General features: G+C 38.2%; 1 protein-coding gene across 5 annotated transcripts in view; it reads right to left on the bottom strand.

Moving 5' to 3' along the window:
- DCK (deoxycytidine kinase) overlaps positions 1-21,098 on the bottom strand; it is a 57,969-nt gene extending 36,871 nt beyond the window's left edge. For 3 of the 5 annotated variants that reach the window (XR_012332025.1, XM_019932685.3, XM_019932687.3), the window contains exons 1-5: positions 20,719-21,097; positions 16,044-16,159; positions 6,179-6,372; positions 5,028-5,175; positions 44-159 (exon numbers count right to left, since the gene is read on the bottom strand). Coding sequence is in view for 4 of the 5 variants with exons in the window: in XM_019932685.3 (XP_019788244.1) it covers positions 44-159; positions 5,028-5,175; positions 6,179-6,372; positions 16,044-16,159; positions 20,719-20,809 (665 nt within the window). In the remaining variant the exon portion in view is untranslated. Of the gene's footprint in view, positions 1-43; positions 160-5,027; positions 5,176-6,178; positions 6,373-16,043; positions 16,160-20,718 lie in introns of all 5 variants that reach the window. The other 2 variants (XM_019932686.3, XM_019932683.3) reach the window with 2 other exon arrangements.
- Between the last annotated feature and the right edge of the window lie 697 nt (positions 21,099-21,795).

The following is a 21,795-nucleotide window of genomic DNA, read 5'->3' as shown; positions in this document are numbered from 1 at the left end:
AGGAATTTAAAATGAATAGTAAATAAGAATAAGGAAGTCTTACTTTACTGTTCTATGCAGGAGCCAGCTTTCATGCTTATAGTGAAGCTTCTCTAAGTATTCAAGAGGAATGCCTTGTTCTTCATTTCTTCCCCGTAAATATATTCTATTCAAGCATTTCTAAAAGCAAGCAATAAGAAACAGGTAGGAGGAGTGGAGGAGGCAAGGAACAATTATTCTTGACGGCTGCCATTAAATTTTTCCTTAGTGTCTCTTTAGTTATGCTAGCCAAAATCTCTATTTATTTTCCCTAGGAAGTTGAAGTAGTTCATTTTCCCCTCCTTGTGCTTTTCAACCATTTGGTAGCTCTAAACCAAGTGTTACTCTCAAAAATAAGTCAAAATACGTGTATAAACTTTTGGCATCCATACTTGAAATAAACTGTATAAAATAAGTTTAGTTAAAAATCAAATAATTTACCTGTGATAAATCATGATGGAAAAGAATATGAAAAAGAATATAAATATGTATAACTGAGTCACTCTGCGGTACAGCAGAAATTAAACACAACATTGTAAATCAACTATTCTTCAATAAAATTTTGTTAAAAATTTGAAAGTTCAGGGACTTCCATGGTGACGCAGTGGTTAAGAATCCGCCTGCCAGAGGAAGGAACACTCCCAAACTCATTCTATGAGGCCACCATCACCCTGATACCAAAACCAGACAAAGATACTACAAAAAAAGAAAATTACAGACCAATATCACTGATGCATATAGATGCAAAAATCCTCAACAAAATACTAGCAAACAGAATCCAACAACACATTAAAAGGATCATACACCATGATCAAGTGGGATTTATCCCAGGGATGCAAGAATTCTTCAATATATGCAAATCATTGTGATACACCATATTAACAAATTGAAGAATAAAAACCATATGATCATCTCAATAGATGCAGAAAAAGCTTTTGACAAAATTCAACACCCATTTATGATAAAAACTCTCCAGAAAGTGGGCATAGGGGGAACCTACCTCAACATAATAAAGGCCATATACGACAAACCCACAGCAAACATCATTCTCAATGGGGCAAAACTGAAAGCATTTCTTCTAAGATCAGGAACGAGACAAGGATGTCTACTCTCACCACTATTATTCAACATAGTTTTGGAAGTCCTAGCCACGGCAATCAGAGAAGAAAAAGAAATAACAGGAATACAAATTGGAAAAGAAGAAGTAAAACTGTCACTGTTTGCAGATGACATGATACTATACATAGAGAATACTAAAAATGCCACCAGAAAACTACTAGAGCTAATCAATGAATTTGGTAAACTTGCAGGATACAAAATTAATGCACAGAAATCTCTTGCATTCCTATACACTAATGATGAAAAATCTGAAAGACAAATTATGGAAACACTCCCATTTACCATTGCATCAAAGAGAATAAAATACCTAGGAATAAACCTACCTAGGGAAACAAAAGACCTGCATGCAGAAAACTATGACACTGATGAAAGAAATTAAAGATGATACAAATAGATGGAGAGATATACCATGTTCTTGGATTGGAAGAATCAACATTGTGAAAATGACTCTACTACCCAAAGCAATCTACAGACTCGATGCAATCCCTATCAAACTACCACTGGCATTATTCACAGAACTAGAACAAAAAATTTCACAATTTGTATGGAAACACAAAAGACCCCGAATAGCCAAAGCAATCTTGAGAAAGAAAAACAGAGCTGAAGGAATCAGGCTCCCTGACTTCAGACTATACTGCAAAGCTACAATAATCAAGACAGTATGGTACTGGCACAAAAACAGAAAGATAGATCAATGGAACAGTATAGAAAGCCCAGAGATAAACCCACGCACATATGGTCACCTTATCTTTGATAAAGGAGGCAAGGGTATACAATGGAGAAAAGACAGCCTCTTCAATAGTGGTGCTGGGAAAACTGGATAGCTACATGTAAAAGAATAAAATTAGAACACTCCCTAACACCATACACAAAAATAAACTCAAAATGGATTAAAGACCTAAATGTAAGGCCAGACACTATAAAACTCTTAGAGGAAAACATAGGTAGAAACTCTATGACATAAATCACAGCAAGATCCTTTTTGACCCACCTCCTAGAGAAATGGAAATAAAAATAAACAAATGGGACCTAATGAAACTTAAAAGCTTTTGCACAGCTAAGGAAACCATAAACAAGACCAAAAGACAACCCTCAGAATGGGAGAAAATATTTGTCAATGAAGCAACTGACAAAGGATTAATCTCCAAAATTTACAAGCAGCTCATGCAGCTCACTATCAAAAAAACAAAAAACCCAATCCAAAAATGGGCAGAAGACCTAAATAGACATTTCTTCAAAGAAGATATACAGATTGCCAACAAACACATGAAAGAATGCTCAACATCATTAATCATTAGGGAAATGCAAATCAAAACTACAATGTGATATCATCTCACACCAGTCAGAATGGCCATCATCAAAAAATCTACAAACAATAAATACTGAAGAGGGTATGGAGAAAAGGGAACCCTTATACACTGTTGGTAGAAATGTAAATTGATACAGCCACTATGGAGAACAGTATGGAGGTCCCTTAAAATCTAAAAATAGAACTACCATATGACCCAGTAATCCCACTACTGGGCATATACCCTGAGAAAACCATAATTCAAAAAGAGTCATGTACCAATATGTTCACTGCAGCTCTATATACAATAGCCAGGACATGGAAGCAACCTAAGTGTCCATCGACAGATCAGTGGATAAAGAAGATGTGGCACCTATATACAAAGGAATATTACTCAGCCATAAAAAGAAACGAAATTGAGTTATTTGTAGTGAGGTGGATGGATCTAGAGTCTGTCATACAGAGTGAAGTAAGTCAGAAAGAGAAAAACAAATACTGTATGCTAACACATATATATATGGAATCTTAAAAAAAATGGTCATGAAGAACCTAGGGAAAAGAGGGGAATAAAGACCCAGACCTACTAGAAAATGGACTTGAGGACACAGGCAGGGGGAAGAGTAAGCTGGGACAAAGTGTGAGAGTGGTAGTATATATATGGACATATAAACACTACCAAATGTAAAATAGATAGCTAGTGGGAAGCAGTCGCATAGCACAGGGAGATCAGCTCGGTGCTTTGTGACCAGCTAGAAGGGTGGGATAGGGAGGGTGGGAGGGAGGGAGATGCAAGAGGGAAGAGATATGGGGACATATGTATATGTATAACTGATTCACTTTGTTATAAATCAGAAACTAACACACCATTGTAAAGCAATTATACTCCAATAAAAATATATATATAAAAAAAAGAGTAAACCAAAAAAAAAAAAAAAAGAAGAGCCAGGCAATACAGGATCCACAAGAGATAAGTGAATAGGTGTCTCAAGAGGATAAGAATAAAAAATCCAAAAACAGCAAATTTGAAACAGAATGGCAGAACAACCAGCCCAGGCTGGAGCATGGAGCTTTGAGGTTTTGAGTCATTTCAGGATATTTGAGGCAGTAGGCTATGTAGTATAAGGAGCTGGAGCTGATCTTCCTGAAGAAAACGAAGAGTCTTGAGAGGTTGTGCCTTCATTAAAAGAGAGCTAGTAAAATTCCATCCACAAGCCCGAGTGAGAGAGAGGGAGCCTGAAAACATTTCAAGACAATGACTTGAAAATAAATAATTCACCAGTGAGAACCTGAAATCACAGGCCTCAGACACATGTAGCACTGGGGTGCTAATTCACACAACTGACACTGCATGTGAATCCTCAAGATGAGGAATTACCATCGAACTGTTCCATACCCTTGAGGCTCTTATCTCTAAATAGAAATGAGTTAAAATGGAATAGACTGTAACAAAGAGTGGTAACCAGAATAGAATGCTTTTTGTTTTTGTTTTTTTAAATAAATTTATTTGTTTAAAAATATTTAAAAAATAAAATAAAGTTTTGTGTTAGACTTTAAGATATTGACTATGAATGTTTCTAGCAGAATGAAATTATTAGTATTCTTCATGTTTTCTTCTATATTTGTATATACTATTTTCATAATTAAAAACAAAAATTCTTTTCAAAAATAAAAGTGAATTTCAAAATTATTATTGTTAAATTCTGGCTTACTTGACATTAGAAGAGGAAAAAAATCATCCCTTGGAATCAGAAACCTAGTTTCTTTGAAAATTCAGCTTCAATAGCAATACGGTATTCTTTCAGGCTAGAAGTCATGGCATTTACATTCACCAGAGCCTACTTTGTGACTTAGGGAAGAAACAGGAATAAAAAACAGAGAAAAATGGGGATGCAAGCACCAAAACCAGAAATTCCTTAACAAATGTAAGCTCTTATTTAGGTTACTTTTATGAAAGGCATCTATCTACTTGGTCTTCCTGGATTCATAACATAATTTCATATGTAAACAAGAATAGCTATTTACAACCTATGACAAAAAGCACATTTTCAAGTAACCTCCCTTAACTGAAAATGGCAAGGGTCCTCTAAGGCTCTTCTCAACTACAGCTGCTACTGCCCACCCATTCCAAGCCACAAACAACCATAAAGGATTTCTTGAAATGGACCTCCACCAACTTGGCCAGTCCTTCAGCAAACATTTACTGAGCTCCCACTATGTACCCAGGCCCTATTCTAGGCACTGGAAATTCAACAGTAATTAAAATACCCAAAGTTCTACCTCATGAAGCCTACATTCTAGGGGTTGCTTTAGAAAGTTTCTTAATGCAGCTGTGATAGATGACAGACCCTGAGAAAGTCAGGAGGAAATAATGAAGAACAGAACTGAGGAAGAACAGAGAAGGGGCCTAAAAGAGCAACTTCCAAATGCAGGCTTACAGTTTGTTTAGGAAAAAAGAATGTTTCTATCTACACAGTTATGAGTTTCTAATTTGGAGGTGGGGAGTGGAGTTAAACTAAATCGCCTTCATTGCATACCACTGAAAGGATTTCTAAATATTATTCTGAAATGTCAATGGACAAAACAAATTTTTATTGTTTCTCACCTCTGGAGTGGCTCGAAGATAAATGATTCCATCCAGTTCAAGGCTTTGGCCAAACTGGTTATTCATCCAGTCATGCCAGTCTTGATAAATGGTCCACTCTGTTTCATTCATGCAGTCAGATTCATACAAATTAGATGCAAAAATATACCTGCAAGAGAGTCTACATCAACACATAAATTCTTTCCAAAAAGCACAAAGAAAAAACGGATCTACTAAATGGACATGAAACATTCTCCTAAACCCATGGCAGATAATGCCTTGGTTAGCAGAAAAAAACAACAGCAGAAGAAAACAACACATTATCTCCAACTACAGAAAATATGTACTTGGCCAGTGGTTCCCAAAAATGTGGTGTGAGAACCCCTGGTGGTCCCCAAGACCCTTCTAGGGGTTCTGTGAGAGACCAGATTACTTTATATACTGTACTTCAACCAAAAGCTTACAACTGCTTAAAAACAGAAGCACAAATGAGAATACAGCTGACTTCTATTAAGTCAGACACTGAAGAGATCTGCAAAGTTTCAAACAATGCTACTCTTCTCCCTAATTTTTTGTGAAAGATATAATTTTCACATCTTTTTTATGTTTATATGTAATGGATTTATTATTACTAACTTTAAATAAGTTAATAAATGTTTTTTATATTTCTCAACCTTAATATCTAATAACATAAATATCAATAAGACACGAAGCTCTTTGGGCTCCTTAATAATTATTAAGAATGAAAGGGGTCCTAAAGTTTGAGAACCTCAGATCTAACTCTAGTAAAACAATCCTTACATAATAAGTAGGGTAATTCTAAGCCTCCCTTAGAGATATATGATCTCCTAGCTCCAGGTGCAAGTCTAGAATACAGATCCAGATTTAACCAGAGCAGATAAGAATTTTAAGAGGGTTGGAAGAAAAAAAAACTTCTCTGCAAATTTGAATGAGATGAGATGGCCACTATACCAGTTTCCATGGCAGCTAGCAATTATGCTAGAACTTCCCTAATGGCATTAGTACCAAACTGCTGAAGGTATTAAATGTCATTTTCCATCTCAAATCTCCAACTCAGCCTCTCTTATTACTTTGATTCCCAGGAAACAGGAAAAAAAAGTCCACTTCTAAGTCAAGATTCCAAACTGACAAGTACAGTCATTTATATATACCTGTCACTATACACAGATCGTTCAAAAAATAATACAGGTTTCTCTGCATCTTTGAGCTTGCCATTGAGAGCAGCAAGCTGAGCTCGTATTCGACTGAGGCAGGCATATGACTGGAAGGTGAAAGACCACCGTTCAGGTTTCTCATACATCATCTGAAGAACATTCCCACCACTTTTCTGAGACGTTGTCAGTTCCTATTTTGAATTTGAAAAAGGAAACAAAAAGCAATGATCAATAGGGCTATTTTAATATTTTTTAAGTTAAAAAAATTGGATAAATAAAAAAACCCAAAAAACCCAATTTAAAAAATGGGTAGAAGACCTGAATATACATTTTTCCAAAGATATACAGATGGCTAATAGGCATATGAAAATATGCTCAACATTGCTAATTTAGAGAAATACAAATCAAGACAATGAGATATTCACACCTGCCTCTGAACACAGTGAAATTACTTATTGCTCTTACAAAATATCACAAAAGTTTACTAGTAACACTGCTTTGTTCAGATTTCTAGCCTAGCACCTTCCCTGGACAGAGTACGATGTGTTTAAGTAATTAAACAGGCAAAGCCATCTTAGGTCCCTTCCAGTATTCCTATCACACTGAAAAACTCCTGAGATACCTTGGTGGTATCTACTTGCTAATCTCTCTCCAACCACAGCATCCACTTTTCTATATTCTGTAGAGCCAATTTCCTGTTATTAGATTTTTATATAATCTGATTAAAGTCATTTATATTAGGGAATATCTGATTTAAACCATGAATTTTTTTTAAAGAGGCTTGGTATCCTCAATGAATCATTTGCAAAAAATATAGAAAATAATTTTGAGCATCTTTCCATTGCCACTTCACTACTACAGGCCAAAGTCAGCAAATCCTAACATTCGAAGCTTCCAAATCAAAAAAAAGGGGAGGGTGGGGGTAAAGAGAAAGAAGCCACTGAAATTTCTTCCTTTTTTTTATTTTTTAAATTTATTTATTTATTTTTGGCTTCACTGGGTCTTCGTTGCTGAGTGCGGGCTTTCTCTAGTTGTGGTGAGCGGGGGCTTCACTTCATTGCGGTGTATGGGCTTCTCGTTGCAGTGGCTTCTCTTGCTGTGGAGCACAGGCTCTAGGTGCACGGGCTTCAGTAGTTGCAGCATGCAGGCTCAGTAGTTGTGGCTCGTGGGCTCTAGAGCACAGGCTCAGTAGTTGTGGCGCACAGGTTTAGTCGCTCCACAGCACGTGGGATCTTCCCGGACCAGGGGTCGAACCCGTGTCTCCTGCACTGGCAGGCGGATTCTTAACAACTGTGCCACCAGGAAAGTCCCTGAAATTTCTTCCTTCGAATGACAGTATTTTCTTTCTTTTTAAATTAAAACTGACTGCACAGTAATAGAATATATTAGAATACTTTTGATATTAGAGTTGTCAGATTAAGAAAGAAAAAACAAGGGACATCCCTGACGATCCAGTGGTTAAGACTCCACACTCCCAATGCAAGGGACATGGGTTCGATCCCTGGTCAGAGAACTAAGATCCATCCTATGTGCCGCGTGGCCAAATAAAATAAAAATTTAAAAAAAGAAAGAAAGAAGAAACAAAACCGAGGACCCAGGGATGCTTCATCATCTTTTCTATGTCAAGCTATATAAAGATTCCCCCAACAGCTATACAGTCTTTAATCTTGTTTTCTAACTTTCAAGGAATAAAATATGACTGCCTAATTCCTATTCTCAATCCTAGTTCAAATACCCCTGAACACTTCCTGAAAGTTCATGCTCAATGTAGGTGGTTTTCCTCTGAGGAAAAAAAAAAAATCCAGAAGTGTAAACATTACAACGGACTTCAGTTTCAGTTAAGAACGAAAAACCACACAAACACATGACACTTTGAGGCAGAATTTAAATTTCATACCACAAACCACATAATTAAGTGAAACTTCTTCTCAAAACTGGAAGAAAAAAAAGATAAAATGGCAAGAGGCTAACAGTCAACAATAGGGCTGTTTAGAAATACTGAGCAGATGATGAACTGAAATAAGGGTAAAGTAACTGCCTTCCCAAACTGCTTAAAGAATAAATTTAATTTTATTAGTTTCAAGGGCCTTTGTTAATTTAATTATGAACTGACTTTCCACTTATTCATCATCATCCAGGGAGAAAATGTTTCATACAAGTGAATTTTTCCAGCTAAATGAAGTATATCAACTCAACCAAAACTTTCGTGTAGTTATTTTTATAAAGAGGACAGTATTGTCTATTTTATTTTCCTACCCTAGTAAGCATAGCATTTTGGAAATTACTCTTAGTAACAGAGACAACTTTATGAACACTGACTGCTGGATTTATAAGAGAACTTAGCTAAAGAGCACAAGCTGCTATTCCACACATTAAAAAAAAATTAATTAATTTTTAAAAATTTAAGAAAATATATCAGGCACAGAAACACTAGTATGAAAAGATATATGTACCCTTAGGTTCATTGCAGCATTATTTACAATAGCCAAAATATGGAAACAACCTAAGTGTCTGTAGACAGATGAATGGATAAAGATGTGGTGTATGTATACAATGGAATACTACTTGGCCATAAAAGAGAACAAAATCTTGCCATTTGAAACAACATTAATGGAACTTAAGGATATTATGCTAAGTGAAACAGGTCAGACAGAGAAAGACAAATACCACATGATATCATTTACATGTGGAATCAAACAAACAAAACCAAACCCCCAGCCTCACAGGTCTAGATGGGGGGGTTGCCAGAGTGGAGGGAGGTAGGGGATGTGGGGTGAAATGGGTAAAGGGGATCAAGAAGTACAAATTTCCAGTTATAAAATAAATAAGCACAGCATGCGGGATAGAGTCAATGATATTGTATCAACTTAGTATGGTGACAGTACCTAGACTTCCTGTGGTGATCATTTTTACAATGTACACAAATGTTGAATCACTATATTGGACACCTGAAACTAATACAATATTATATGTCAATTATAGCTCAACAAAATATATTTAAATATTAAATACATAATATTAAATTATTAATTATCAAATAATCAAAAAATATACATTAAAAAGTTGTTTTACTTGACACTAAAAGAGGGGCAGAGGTGTAGTGGTATTTACATATACATGGAATTCTCTGTAGTATAAATGTTAATTCAAAACACAAAATTTAAGTCTTGGATTAGTCTGCTCTATCCCTGGTTGCATTATCTGTAGCTTACTTAGCATATTTTCAAAAAAGAATGTGCTTAGGAATGTGAACACAAAGGCCATATTTAAGTTTTCTTAAAAGTTTATTTTTTATGTCTTAGATTTAGAAAATAAAGAATTTTCGTTGAAGAACTAGTAAGTTCATTACACAAAATATCCCTTCATTAAGAAAATATACTTCAATTTTAATGATAATTATAATAATATCTACTGTTTATTATTTATTTTATGCCAGGGACTACATGAAAAGTTTTACATACATTATCTCGACCCTATGAAATAGTCATTACTGACACTATTTTATAAATTTTAAAAATGGGGCTCAAAAAGGTTGAATAACTCATTAATATCAATATATCTGGTAAGCAGCAAAACTAGGATTCAAGCCTAAGACTGACAATAAAGCCATATTCTTTCCAAAATGTTGATCTGCTATTAAATACTGAAGTTATATCATATCTATAAAGCAAGTAATACTTAATTTGATTTCTTGAAGGGAGATATTCAGATACTATGTGGATAATTAACTGGTGCTGGTGCTCTGTATTTTAATAATTTTATCTTAGACATGGATAACTTTACATAATTATACAATAGAGAATTCACTAATGACATAAATACAAATTCACTAGTGAAAATACATCTGAGTTATTTTTATAAATAAAACTAACCGTGAAAAACAATTTTTTGTCTTTATCATTATCTGGGCTTACTATTTCAGGTTGTCTTTGGTGCACAAATACCTATTACCAAAATAACCATCAACTTTATTTTGTTTTGTTTTGTTTCTGGCTGCGCCCCAAGGCTTGTGGGATGTTAGCTCCCTGACTAGGGATCGAACCCGTGCCCCCTGCAATGGAAGAGCGGAGTCCTAACCACTTGGACCACCAGAGAATCCCCTAAAATAACCCATTAACTTTAAAATAAACTTCAACAACTTCTACATTGATTAATTAAACATGGCACTTTTGAGTTTAAGTTACATCAACAAATATATTTAAAGTACTTCTATTTAGAAATTGCGTGTGATAGATACTACTACGTGTTCCCTAAAACCAGGTTGTTTTTCTTCCTGGACACACAGCTAGGCTTTATTTCCCAGTCTCCCTTGTAATTAACTATAGCCAGAAGACTCAGTTCTAGCCAGTGGAAGTAGGGCAGAAGCAATGTTTATCATGTCCAGGCTGGACCCATAAAAACCTCTCAAAAGCGATGATTCTTTCTTTATTCATCAACTGGAAGCAAAAGACACCAAGGCCCTAGAGCAGCGGTTTTCAACTTCAACTCCAGGGCAGGGGTACCAAAGTATGATCCCCATTACAGCAGCGTCAACCTCACTTGGGAACTTGAGAGAAATGCACATTTTCAACACCCCACTGCCAGACCTATTAAATCAGAAACTGGGGTTGAGGGCCAAGTCTTTGTTTTAACAAGTCCTCCAGGTGACTCTGCTGAACCACTAAAGTTTGAAGCACTGTCCTAGAGGTTAGATGAGCCACACATTAGAAGGGGTTTGGGTCTCTGAGTGACAGCATGGTATGCCATCCACTCAATACCATATTGTACTGTACACTGCCTGAGAAATGAAATTTTATCATCTTAAACCACAGAGACTTTACTATAGCAGCAAGTATTACCTTAAATTTACCTGATACGGACTTCCTTGGTGGCGCAGTGGTTAAGAATGCACCACAACTACTGAGCCTGCGCTCTAGAGCCCACGAGCCACAACTACTGAAGCCTGTGCTCCCACAACAAGAGAAGCCACCACAATGAGAAGCCCACGCACCATAATGAAGAGTAGCCCCTGCTCACCATAACTAGAGAAAGTCTGCAAGCAGCAACGAAGACCCAATGCAGCCAAAAATAAAATTAAAAAAAAAATGACTTATCAAAAAATATGCTGTTGTTTCACAGATAAGTATATTTTATCCCTTCTTTCACAGAGTTACTAATTTTTCAGTGACTTCTTAGTGGTAAAAAGTGTTAGATAAAAGTAAAATAGCATTTCACAGTAAATAACAAAGATCTCCCAAAAGAATTCAGCTCACTGAGAGAAACAGACTAAAAATATCTTCCTAACAGTCTGTAGACCTCAAAAAATAGGCTAAAAGAAAGCAATTAAATCAAAGCTTTGGGCTTAAATAATAACATAAATCACCAAATAAAGCACATTGTTATTTGAAATAAATCTTTAATACAAAGACTGATAATCATCTGGGTCATATGATTTAAAGATACTCTTACCATGGGAGGAGAAGGGAGGGGAGACTACATAATCTTTCTAGGTACTTTCTCCTTCTTTATTTTGCTATAATTGGTGGGAGCTCATCGATAGTATAGCAACATTTCAGCCACTAGATGGCAGGTAAAAAACAAAACCAGCTAAACATGCAGGTGCAAATTAAATTACTGACTAGGGGAAGAGATCAAAGGTACCAGCAGCCCAACTCTTCCCATCCCAGTGTTGCTGCCAAGAAGTGTGATTAAATGGAGAACATTCGAAGTAGGACTGGCCTTACCAGAGTTGGGTCTGAAGACAGTCTACTTCTCACTATTGACAGCACGCTAAGAAAGCTTAGATTTGGATAGTGGTTCACACTATAATCCCAAGGAATAGGTCAGGGATGGGTCTGGGGAAGAAGGGCCCCAGGATGAGGGAAGAAATTCCATTTCTTGAGGTCCAGGAAAAAAGAAAATATCCAAAGATACTGAGAACCCACCCACTCATTACTACCCTCACACTCCGCTACCTTATCCCCAAAATACTATCCCCACAATCTGAAACTCCACCTAAGTGGAGAGGATTAACAACATAGTAGCCTTTAATACACACACAAAGTTAAAACTATCCTCCAAGAATGTACACAAATATACAAAATCCAATGAAGGTTACCAAATTGTAACATGGTGGAGACATGACTGGATTACAGGAAACTGATGAAAGTATATGTTAATGAAAGTATATGTTAACAATAATAGTAAGTTCACTTCCATGGTAGTTATAAAGAAAGTTTGGAATTTTGACTCTAGTACACAGGAAGAAAATGCTCCAGCCCATAAACATGAATATCAGATCCATGAAGCCAATTCTTAAAATGGAGACAGATGCATCAATGCATCTTAGTCTGATGACATCAGTCATTAAGATAATATAACTAATTCCCCTGAGCTCTGATTCTAAGCTTAAGACAACCTTCTTATTATAAATTGGCTTCCCATGTATATTAATGCAATGTTTTCAACCTCTCCTCTCTAACACAACTAAAGGGTTCAATACACTCCTAACACTAACAGTGATTCACTAGGACAGTCATTTTTAACCAGGAGGCATCCCACATATTTAAATTCCCAAGGGATTGTTTGTTGTTTGAAAAAGCACCAAATCCTTGAGATCTTATAAGTTCCTTCTACTGGGCCTATATAGAGAATGGGTTGACCTACATCAATGAATCTGATAATTACATTTCTCTCTGCAAATTAAAATTTTTGACATTATAGTTTTTATATATGTTCCTGTGTGCTTCGTTAATATAAGGTACACTGGGAATTCCCTGGCGGTCCAGTGGTTAGGACTCTGTGCTTCCATTGCAGGAGGCACAGGTTCAATCCTTGGTGGTCGGGGAACTAAGCCGTGCAGTGCGACAAAAAAAAAAAAAAAAAAAGTAAGGTACACTGAGAGGCAGAAACATTTAATGTGCCAGCAAACCAGTTATACATGTTTAATATGAGTTAGAAGCTATGATATTAAAATTAGAATGGACCTTAAATGAAGGTCACCTAATCCAATCTAGTCTAACATTCCCCCAATGAAAGAGTTCCTTCTGTATTTCTCACATTGGTTTAATTTGGCTACTTTCTACCTAACCCCTGAGAATGACTGCACTGACAGTTGACCCCAGAAATGAGGGGGAGAAAGACTATTTTTAGAACACAGGTCTCTCATTTCTAAATGTAAGCAAACTTGAATAGGGCACTTTGAAAGAGGCCACAAGACATACTTTAAGAGGCAAAAATGCAGGGTGAGGGAAGACAGAAGATCCAAAGGAAAATGGGCAAAAGAACCTGAAAAGGGACTTTACAAAAGGAATCCAAATGGCAAATTAATTAATTAAGTAAAGGAGCACCATCTCATTAGCAATCAGGAAAATATACATTTAAACATAAAAGATATTAAATGTTCGACCGAATAATAAAATTTAGGAAGCTGGACAATACTAAATACTGGCAAAGGGGTGGACCAGTGACAGCTTCAGTACACTGTGGGGAATGTAAACTGGTAAAACCATTTCAGAAAACAGGCATCAAACACATACCCACCACCCAGTAATTTTACTTCTTATTCCAAGAGAAACTCTTGCATGTGTACACCAGGATTCATATCCCTAACAGGGCTGTTTTTACAGCAACTAAAGTAGGAACCGCTCAAAAACTGATTAAAGGTATAGAATGGACCAACAGTGATATATGAACACAACTGAATACCATATGGCAATGAAAATGAACAAGCTATAGCTGCATGCAACAATATAGACAAATTTCACAAACTTATTAAGCAAAATAAGCAAGAGGAAAAGGAATGCAAACAGATGATTTCATTTATACAACATTAAAAAACAGACAAAACATTATATTTCTTAGAGATATGTTCATGTACATAAAATTCTTTTTAGAAAGCAGAAAAATTATTATCACAAGAATTATTTTATGTGAGTGATTACCCCTAGCGGAGTTATTACCCTTGGGAAGGAGATACTGTGACCTGAGAAGAACAAACAGGGACTTCTTGAACGAGAAGGTAATGGTCTATTTCTTGACCTGGGTGATGGTTACAAAGATGATAGCCTTCAAATTGTTCTTTAAACTGTACATAGGTTTATATACTTTTCTATAGTTATATCATATGTCAATAAAAAATGTTAAAAGAAGCAAATAAATTTACCCACTTTAAAACTCTACTTAAGGCTAACTCTGCCCTTCCTCAAAGACCAGACTGAAATATCAATTTCTTAAGAAGATGGAGTCCATATGGGAAGGAAGTCCCTTCAGGGTTTAGTCCTAGATTATTCAAAGGATTGGGGTGTAGTGAGTTGGGTCCCAGACCTAAAGTTAACTATGTTTGGCAAACAGGTATTTGAGAAAATACTTGTGGTTATTAAAAACCAGTGTCCCCAAAGTCTGCAGAGTACCTTGGCTGGTGACTCCTCCTTGTATATATGATTCACATTTTAAATATTCAATTATTATTCCTAGATTCCCTAGACCAACAGCCAAACTTTTAAAATGAGACTTTTTTTTCAAAACCTCTCTGTCCTCCTCAGACATAACAAAGTAAGTTTCTAGCACACATTTCCATTTTTCCATTTCTGCTATGCTGCTTTCAATTTCAATTCTCATTTCTCCAGAAATAAAAATCTTAGCAATCAGATCTCTCTTCATACACATACAATAAAGTTTGCTGTAAAGAATGGAATTTAACGATTATGCCCTCTTTCTCATTTGTAGTGTAGGATGGAAAGTTCTGGGAAATTGAAACTTGTGTCCAGGGTGAAAGTCCGACATGAACAAAAGTACAAAAATAATGGCTGTCTCTAAGACAAAAGTCCTGAAAAATAAACTAGTAAAATTCAGCTATTGGGTAGCTGTTTTTGCTTTTCTTATTTACCTATTTTTAAACAAAATGTAAAAAGCCACGCAAGAAATTTAACTTAAAATTAGATTTTTTTAAAATGTTTTAATTGGGCTTCCTGGTGGCACAGTGGTTGAGAATCTGCCTTCTAATGCAGGGGACACGGGTTCGACCCCTGGTCTGGGAGGATCCCACATGCCGCGGAGCAACTAGGCCCGTGAGCCACAACTACTGAGCTTGCGCATCTGGAGCCTGTGCTCCGCAACAAGAGAAGCCGTGATAGTGAGAGGCCCGCGCACCGCGATGAAGAGTGCCCCCTGCTTGCCACAACTAGAGAAAGCCCTCGCACAGAAACGAAGACCCAACACAGCAAAAATTAATTAATTAATTAATAAACTCCTACCCCCAACATCTTCTTTAAAAAAAAAAGTTTTAATTAATTTTTTAAAACTTTTAAAATTCTACTTAGATGCAATGGAGTGCATAATCTTAAGTGCATAGTTCAATGCGTGTTAGACATATATATACACTTCCACATAACTACTGCCCAATAAAGATACAGACTTAGAGCTATATTTAAAACTTTGTTTGTTTGCTTTTTTTAAATTTATTTATTTTTGGCTGCATGGGGTCTTTGTTGCTGCGTGTGGGCTTTCTCTAGTTGTGGCGAGCGGGGGCTGCTCTTCATTGCAGTGTGCAGGCTTCTCACTCCAGTGGTTTCTCTTGCTGTGGAGAACAGGGTCTAGGCACACGGGCTCGGTAGTTGTGGCTTGCGGGCTCCAGAGTGCAGGCTCAGTAGTTGTGGTGCACAGGCTTCGTTGCTCCGTGGCATGTGGAATCGTCCAGGACCAGGGCTTGAACCCGTGTTCCCTGCACCGGCAGGAGGATTCTTAACCACTGTGCCACCAGGGAAGCCCTATATTTGAAAGTTTTATTGCAAAAGGAAAAAAAACAAAACAAAAAAAATCCAAGAATACAACTGTTCTCTAAATCAAAAATTTTTATTTTATTAAATAAAGTTTATTTTCATACCTTAAATTCATCCTGAGTACTCTGAACATTGCACCACCTGGCAACAGGTTCAGGAACCACTTCCCAATCCTCACAGACTTGTTTAAGGATATTCACAAATGTTGACTTCCCAGCAGCTGTTGTGAGAGGAAAAGTGAAACTGAGGAAGGAAATTTATCAGGAAAAAAATGCCAAGACAGCCATCAGCTTTTACAAAATTTATAATAGCAAACAATAGAAAAAAGAAAAGCATTCGATTTTTCTAAACTTTCTCTTTTAGACTTTATTTAAATGAAAAGTAAAAGGATCCCTGCCCACCTGTATTAAGCTCATTTGTTTGTTACTGTTTTTAGTTTACCAAAGCCATGGAACAGAATTTTAAAAATTCTAGGGAATTCCCTGGAGGTCCAGTGATTAGAACTCCGCACTTCCAATTCAGGGGGGATGGGTCCCATCCCTGGTCTGGTCCAGGAACTAAGATCCCGCAAGCCGCTCAGCGCGGCCAAAAAAAAAAAAAAAAAAAAGGTAAAAATTCTAGTCCTAGACTTACTTTCCTTAACAAAACAGAGATAACTGTGGAAAGTGGTTAAGGCTATTATCCCACTTAATTAGGTATGTAATTTTGGGCAAGCCACTGAACCTCTCAGAACCTGTTTCCTCATAATACAATGGAGACTGTAATAATAATACCCTCCTCATGGAAACTGCTGTGATAAATAAGTAAACTATCACAACAGTGACAGTCATTCCAGGCTCTTGCATTTTCAAAATTTTCCTCTCTACTGGCTCTATTTGTTCAGTTTACAAACAAACTCAGGTTTTTCCTATCTAAAACCAATCTAGAAACAACCAAATAAACCACAAAATTAATATAAAGATGCATCCAGGGAATTCCCTGGTGGTCCAGTAGTTAGGACTCTGAGCTCTCACTGCCAAGGGCCAGGGTTCAATCCCTGGTCGGGGAACTAAGATTCAACAAGCCAAGCAGTGTGGCCATAAAAAAAAAAAAAAAAAAAAAAGCACCAATTCCCAGAGTTTTAGGATGGGAAATAATATGATTATTATTATATGACACTAATTATCATATGACACTATGGCTAACAGAAATTATAAAAATATTTTTGCAAAACACTTCCTACAAGCAATAGCCAAGTTTTTTCTGCTTCACTTTTATGGTTCTGTGCACTCTATCAAACTCCTTAAAAAAAAAAAAAAGTTGTATAGACTTTACTTCTCCCTGATCATTCACTAGTTTCTGAGATATCTAGAAGGAAAAAAAGAAAACAGTTTGGGTGTAACCAAGACATTATATTCACTATTTTAAAATTATCTGGGAGGGCTTCCCTGGTGGCACAGTGGTTGAGAGTCCGCCTGCCGATGCAGGGGACACGGGTTCGTGCCCTGGTCCGGGAAGATCCCACATGACGCGGAGCAGCTAGGCCCGTGGGCCATGGCCACTGAGCCTGCGCGTCCGGAGCCTGTGCTCCGTGGGAGAGGCCACAACAGTAAGAGGCCCGTGTACCGGGAAAAAAAAAAAATCTGGGAATTCATTCAATTTAATAGTAGGGAAAGTCTTGACCTAGAATTTGACAGGGTTTAACAATACTCTTAATGACCACCACACCCTTCCTATCTGAAGTCACCAAATGTGATTATATTAGTCATCTCTGGTCAGCATGATGTTTTCTCTCTCTCTCCATATATATGAATACAAATGCACACGCACACAGATAAACATATAAAAAACAGCAACTGAAGCAAAGCCTCCTCTTCCTTATAAACTGGATCCAAAGAGGGCAAAAAGAACTTACCTTTGACTTGAAGAACTATAATCAAACCTAAAACATTACATAGGTCGATAGAAAAGAAAAAAAAAAAAAAGAGGAAGGGTCAATCAGAAGGTAACACAGAGAGAAGAGTTAAGAAGCAAAACACAAAAGTCATATTACCACCAGAGGACAGGCAAAAAACTTTTAAGGATAAACTAGATGACCATGAGGTTTAATCATAGGAAAAACACTGGTGGACCACAAATTTCATGTGAAGAGGGTAAGCACAGAAACTGTAAGGCATTAAGAAGTGAATGGAAGCATATAAAACGTTCACCAGACATTCACTGAGCTAGATGGAGGAAGGAAGGAAAACATGATGTTCAGAAAGAGCACCCAAGGAACACATTAAAACACCAGCCATCAGCTAGAGTCTGAAAGCACTTAAGGCTAGAGCATTCAGCTTTCTTCTGATACTGCTTACAAACAGAAAAAGTTCATGTGGTCATACTCTGAAATTTTAAGAGTAATAACAGTTACTCTCTAAAATTACTCTTTATTTCAAGCAGTGTAAAAATAGTTACCTGCAGTTCCCAATCAGACTAATATCCAGTTCCTTAACTTTTGAGGAGGAAATGGGGGGCTTGAAAATAAGCTAATTAATAAATTAAAATTCTAGGAAGGCAAAGGAGAACAAGAACCAAGGACACTGATGTTAATACTTTAAAAAGTCATGGGACCTAACAAAATTATTAATGCCAAGTAGGCATAATGATGCCAAAAATCATTCTATACAGACCATTAAGGTGAGAAGTAGGTAAGGACTCCAAAATCTAACGTAAGAGAGTAATTTAGTTAGAGAACATGAGGAAACAAGTTACATGAGTATGAAATGAAAATGACCAGTTAAAGTTCAAATTCAGAAAATAGACGAATCATGAAATAGTCTTCTATAAACAGATTAGCAATTTGTACATATATGGCTTATTTGGGTCTGGCAAATAAGGCGGAGGGCACATGAACAACAGTATAAGAGCATTAATAAACAGCAAATGACAAAGCTGCAGTGTCAGGGAAAACAGTTAAGTGGTAAGTGACATATCCCATCTAAGAGCAAATGGTTCTCTTACAGAAACACAGTGCTACCAGATCTTCAGATTTTTCAAGAGAAGCCAAGAACCTAGATGTTTATGGGAAATCTCAACATTTGTAAATGCTAGCAACTAATTAAAAATGTTTTTTTCAAAGTTGGGCATGCCAATATTGTGTAACTGCAGGCCATCAGTTTGCAACTCCTTCCAGTGTAGGTAATGGGGAGGTCAGAGAATTTTAAGCAAGGGATAACACAATCACATTTGTATACACAAAGACTGCTCTGGGAGAATTTTGAGAAATTGGAGAGGGGGTGATATATTAGGAAATTATTTTAGGTGCTGAAAAGATTAAAGATGCTTGGAAGGAAGTAAATTTCCAGATATGATACATTGCTTCAGTGGATTTAGGAAAGGGAAGGGATTGTGGTATAAATCTGAGAGGTTGTTCATTCAAATTTACTTTTGAAAAGGTTTTGTTCATCTACTTTCTCCTGTCTTTATACATGGTCTTCTATATCCAATAAGTAGCTGTGAGGAATCATACTAGTAAACATTCACCTTCAAAGAACTTATGCAGCTAAGAAGAAATGAGAGTCTATTACATTGATCTTTCCCACTGGTGCCTTAATATTGGAGCGATGAAACAAGATGTCCTCTTTGAGGGTGTGTCCAGCTTTTCCTATTCCTTGGAATGCTGCTAAAGCACCTGTTTGCCTTGCCTTTTAAAAGAAGTACAAGTGCTTTCAGCACAGTAAGAATTAAAATTTGCTGTATGCATGAATGGCCAGTACCTAACTTGGAACCAAAAAAACCAAAATCCTATCAAAACAGGAAGTACCAGGCATAGGTTTCCTGTGGTAGGAAATAGAGAAGAATTGGACGTTCTCATGTATCTTGCAAAATGACATCTGGGTTAAGAACAGAAACAGCAGTGGTCTTTGAATCATAACACAATGTTTACTTGGATGTTGGGTAGGGAGTGAGGAACTCCTTCTGCTAAGATCATTTAAAAATTCTTTCCATGTACTTGAATGTTTACAGCAGTTTTATTCATAATCTAAATACTGGAAACAATCCAAATGTCCACAATTGGGAGAGAGAAATTGTGGTATATCCGTGCAGTGGAATACTACTCAGAAACAAAAAAGAACAAACCACAGATACAAGCAACATGAATAAATGTAAAAGCATTATGCTAAACTAGAGAAGCAAGACACAAAAGGCTACATACTCTATGAATCCATTTATATGACATTCTGAAAAAGGCAAAACTTACAGGATTAGAAATCAGATTACCGCTTGCCAGGGGATAGGAATGGAGAGGAGACTGACTACAAAGAAGCAAGAGGGAACTTTCTGCAGGGATGGAAATGTTCTGAATGTTGATCATGGTGGTAGTAAAACATTGTATGTTTGTCAAACCTCATAGAGGGGTATACCTAAAAAGGAATCCTTTAACTTATGTATATTGCACCTCAAGAACTGACATACAGACACATCCAAAAAAAACACCACACACCGCAAAAACAAAACCCTTCCCACACAAAGAGGATGAAAGGGACCCCAAGCGCGCCTCACAAGGCCCGCAGGCCTAGGCCGGCCGCCTGACGCCCAGGGGTCACGGACACCCTCGTGGCACGGGAGGGAAGCTGGAGAGGCAAGAGAAGGGTGCTTTCGGCGGCTGGGGAATTTGAGGGCGCGTCTGCAAGCACAGGAGCAGGCTGGGAGGAAAGCCCTCAATGAGGAGGAGCAGGGATGAAGCGAAGGGGCGCTTCAGCCGCCGCTGCCGCGACTACCCCTGCTTTGGGACCAACACTTCCCGAGGCTCCTTACCGATGTTCCCTTCGATGGAAATTTTCTTGATGCGGGTCCCCTCAGAGCTGGCTGCGGGAGATGGGCAGCTCCTCTTGGGTGGGGTGGCCATGCCTCGTCTTGTGGCGGCCCCGAGCGCGTCGGGCAGGGAGCGCTGGGAGGTGGTCAAAGGTGTGCGCGACTGGGCCGCCGCCGCCGCGGAGCTCGCCTTAACCGCAGGCTCTCTGGCCGGCGGGTACCCGGGTTTGATTTTGGCGCGCAGCTGCCGCTGCCGACTGAGGCGGGACTGTGAAGTGGCCGCCCGCCCAGCGGGGAAGCCACGCCCCCGCCTTCCCCTAAACCTGAGTTCCCTCCCGGGCCCCTCCGCCGGAGCCCGCCTCGCGCGGGGCCTCTGCGTGCGCGCCCAGCACGAAGGGTCACGGGGAGCGGGGGGGCGGGGCCGCGCGCGCGCAGGCGCATCTCTGCCCAGAAGGCGGTGGCAGGGAGGGTTCCCTGAAACTTGTGGGAATCCAGGCGGGTGCCCAAAGGTCGAAAAGCGCTCGAGGGTAGAGGTCGCGTCACCTGCCCTCGTCACCAGGAGTGGGCCGGGCTTTGGGGAACTCGTTTGTCCCGTGGGGTTTGTGGGTTCTGAGCGTCTGGACCGAACTGGTTGGACTTGAAACTTTGAACTTGTCAGGGGTGAGGCAGTGAGTAGTAGAAAAACGAAACGGATTACCCTGTGTTCTCAGCCTGGAGGCTATCATCAGGCCAGGTGGCGCTGGGAATGTATTGCAGTCTTACTGTGTGCCAGACATTATTTTGAACGTTTTTCATTGGTTAACTAGCAATCAAGTGCCAGAGATCCTACCGTTAGCCCCATTTATCAGTGAGGAAACAGGCACTGAGGAGGGATGTTGAAAGTCTCAAAGTCAGTGTGAGTGGAACTGGGATGGGAATTGAAGTATTCAGATGCCACACCACAGGAAGCCTTTTCTGATCTCTCATATCCTGATTTGGATGCCCCATTTATGCTGAAGGGGAGCAGAAGGTGCCACCCCCAAATTTGCCACTTTGGCATATTACTTTGAATTAAATAAGGACACTCTGACCGTCCTTTGT

Source organism: Tursiops truncatus, chromosome 5, assembly GCF_011762595.2.
Source record: "Tursiops truncatus isolate mTurTru1 chromosome 5, mTurTru1.mat.Y, whole genome shotgun sequence".
NCBI classification, from domain to species: Eukaryota; Metazoa; Chordata; class Mammalia; order Artiodactyla; family Delphinidae; genus Tursiops; species Tursiops truncatus.
The sequence above is the reverse complement of the archived record's forward strand: the minus strand, read 5'-3'. Positions and strand labels throughout refer to the sequence as shown.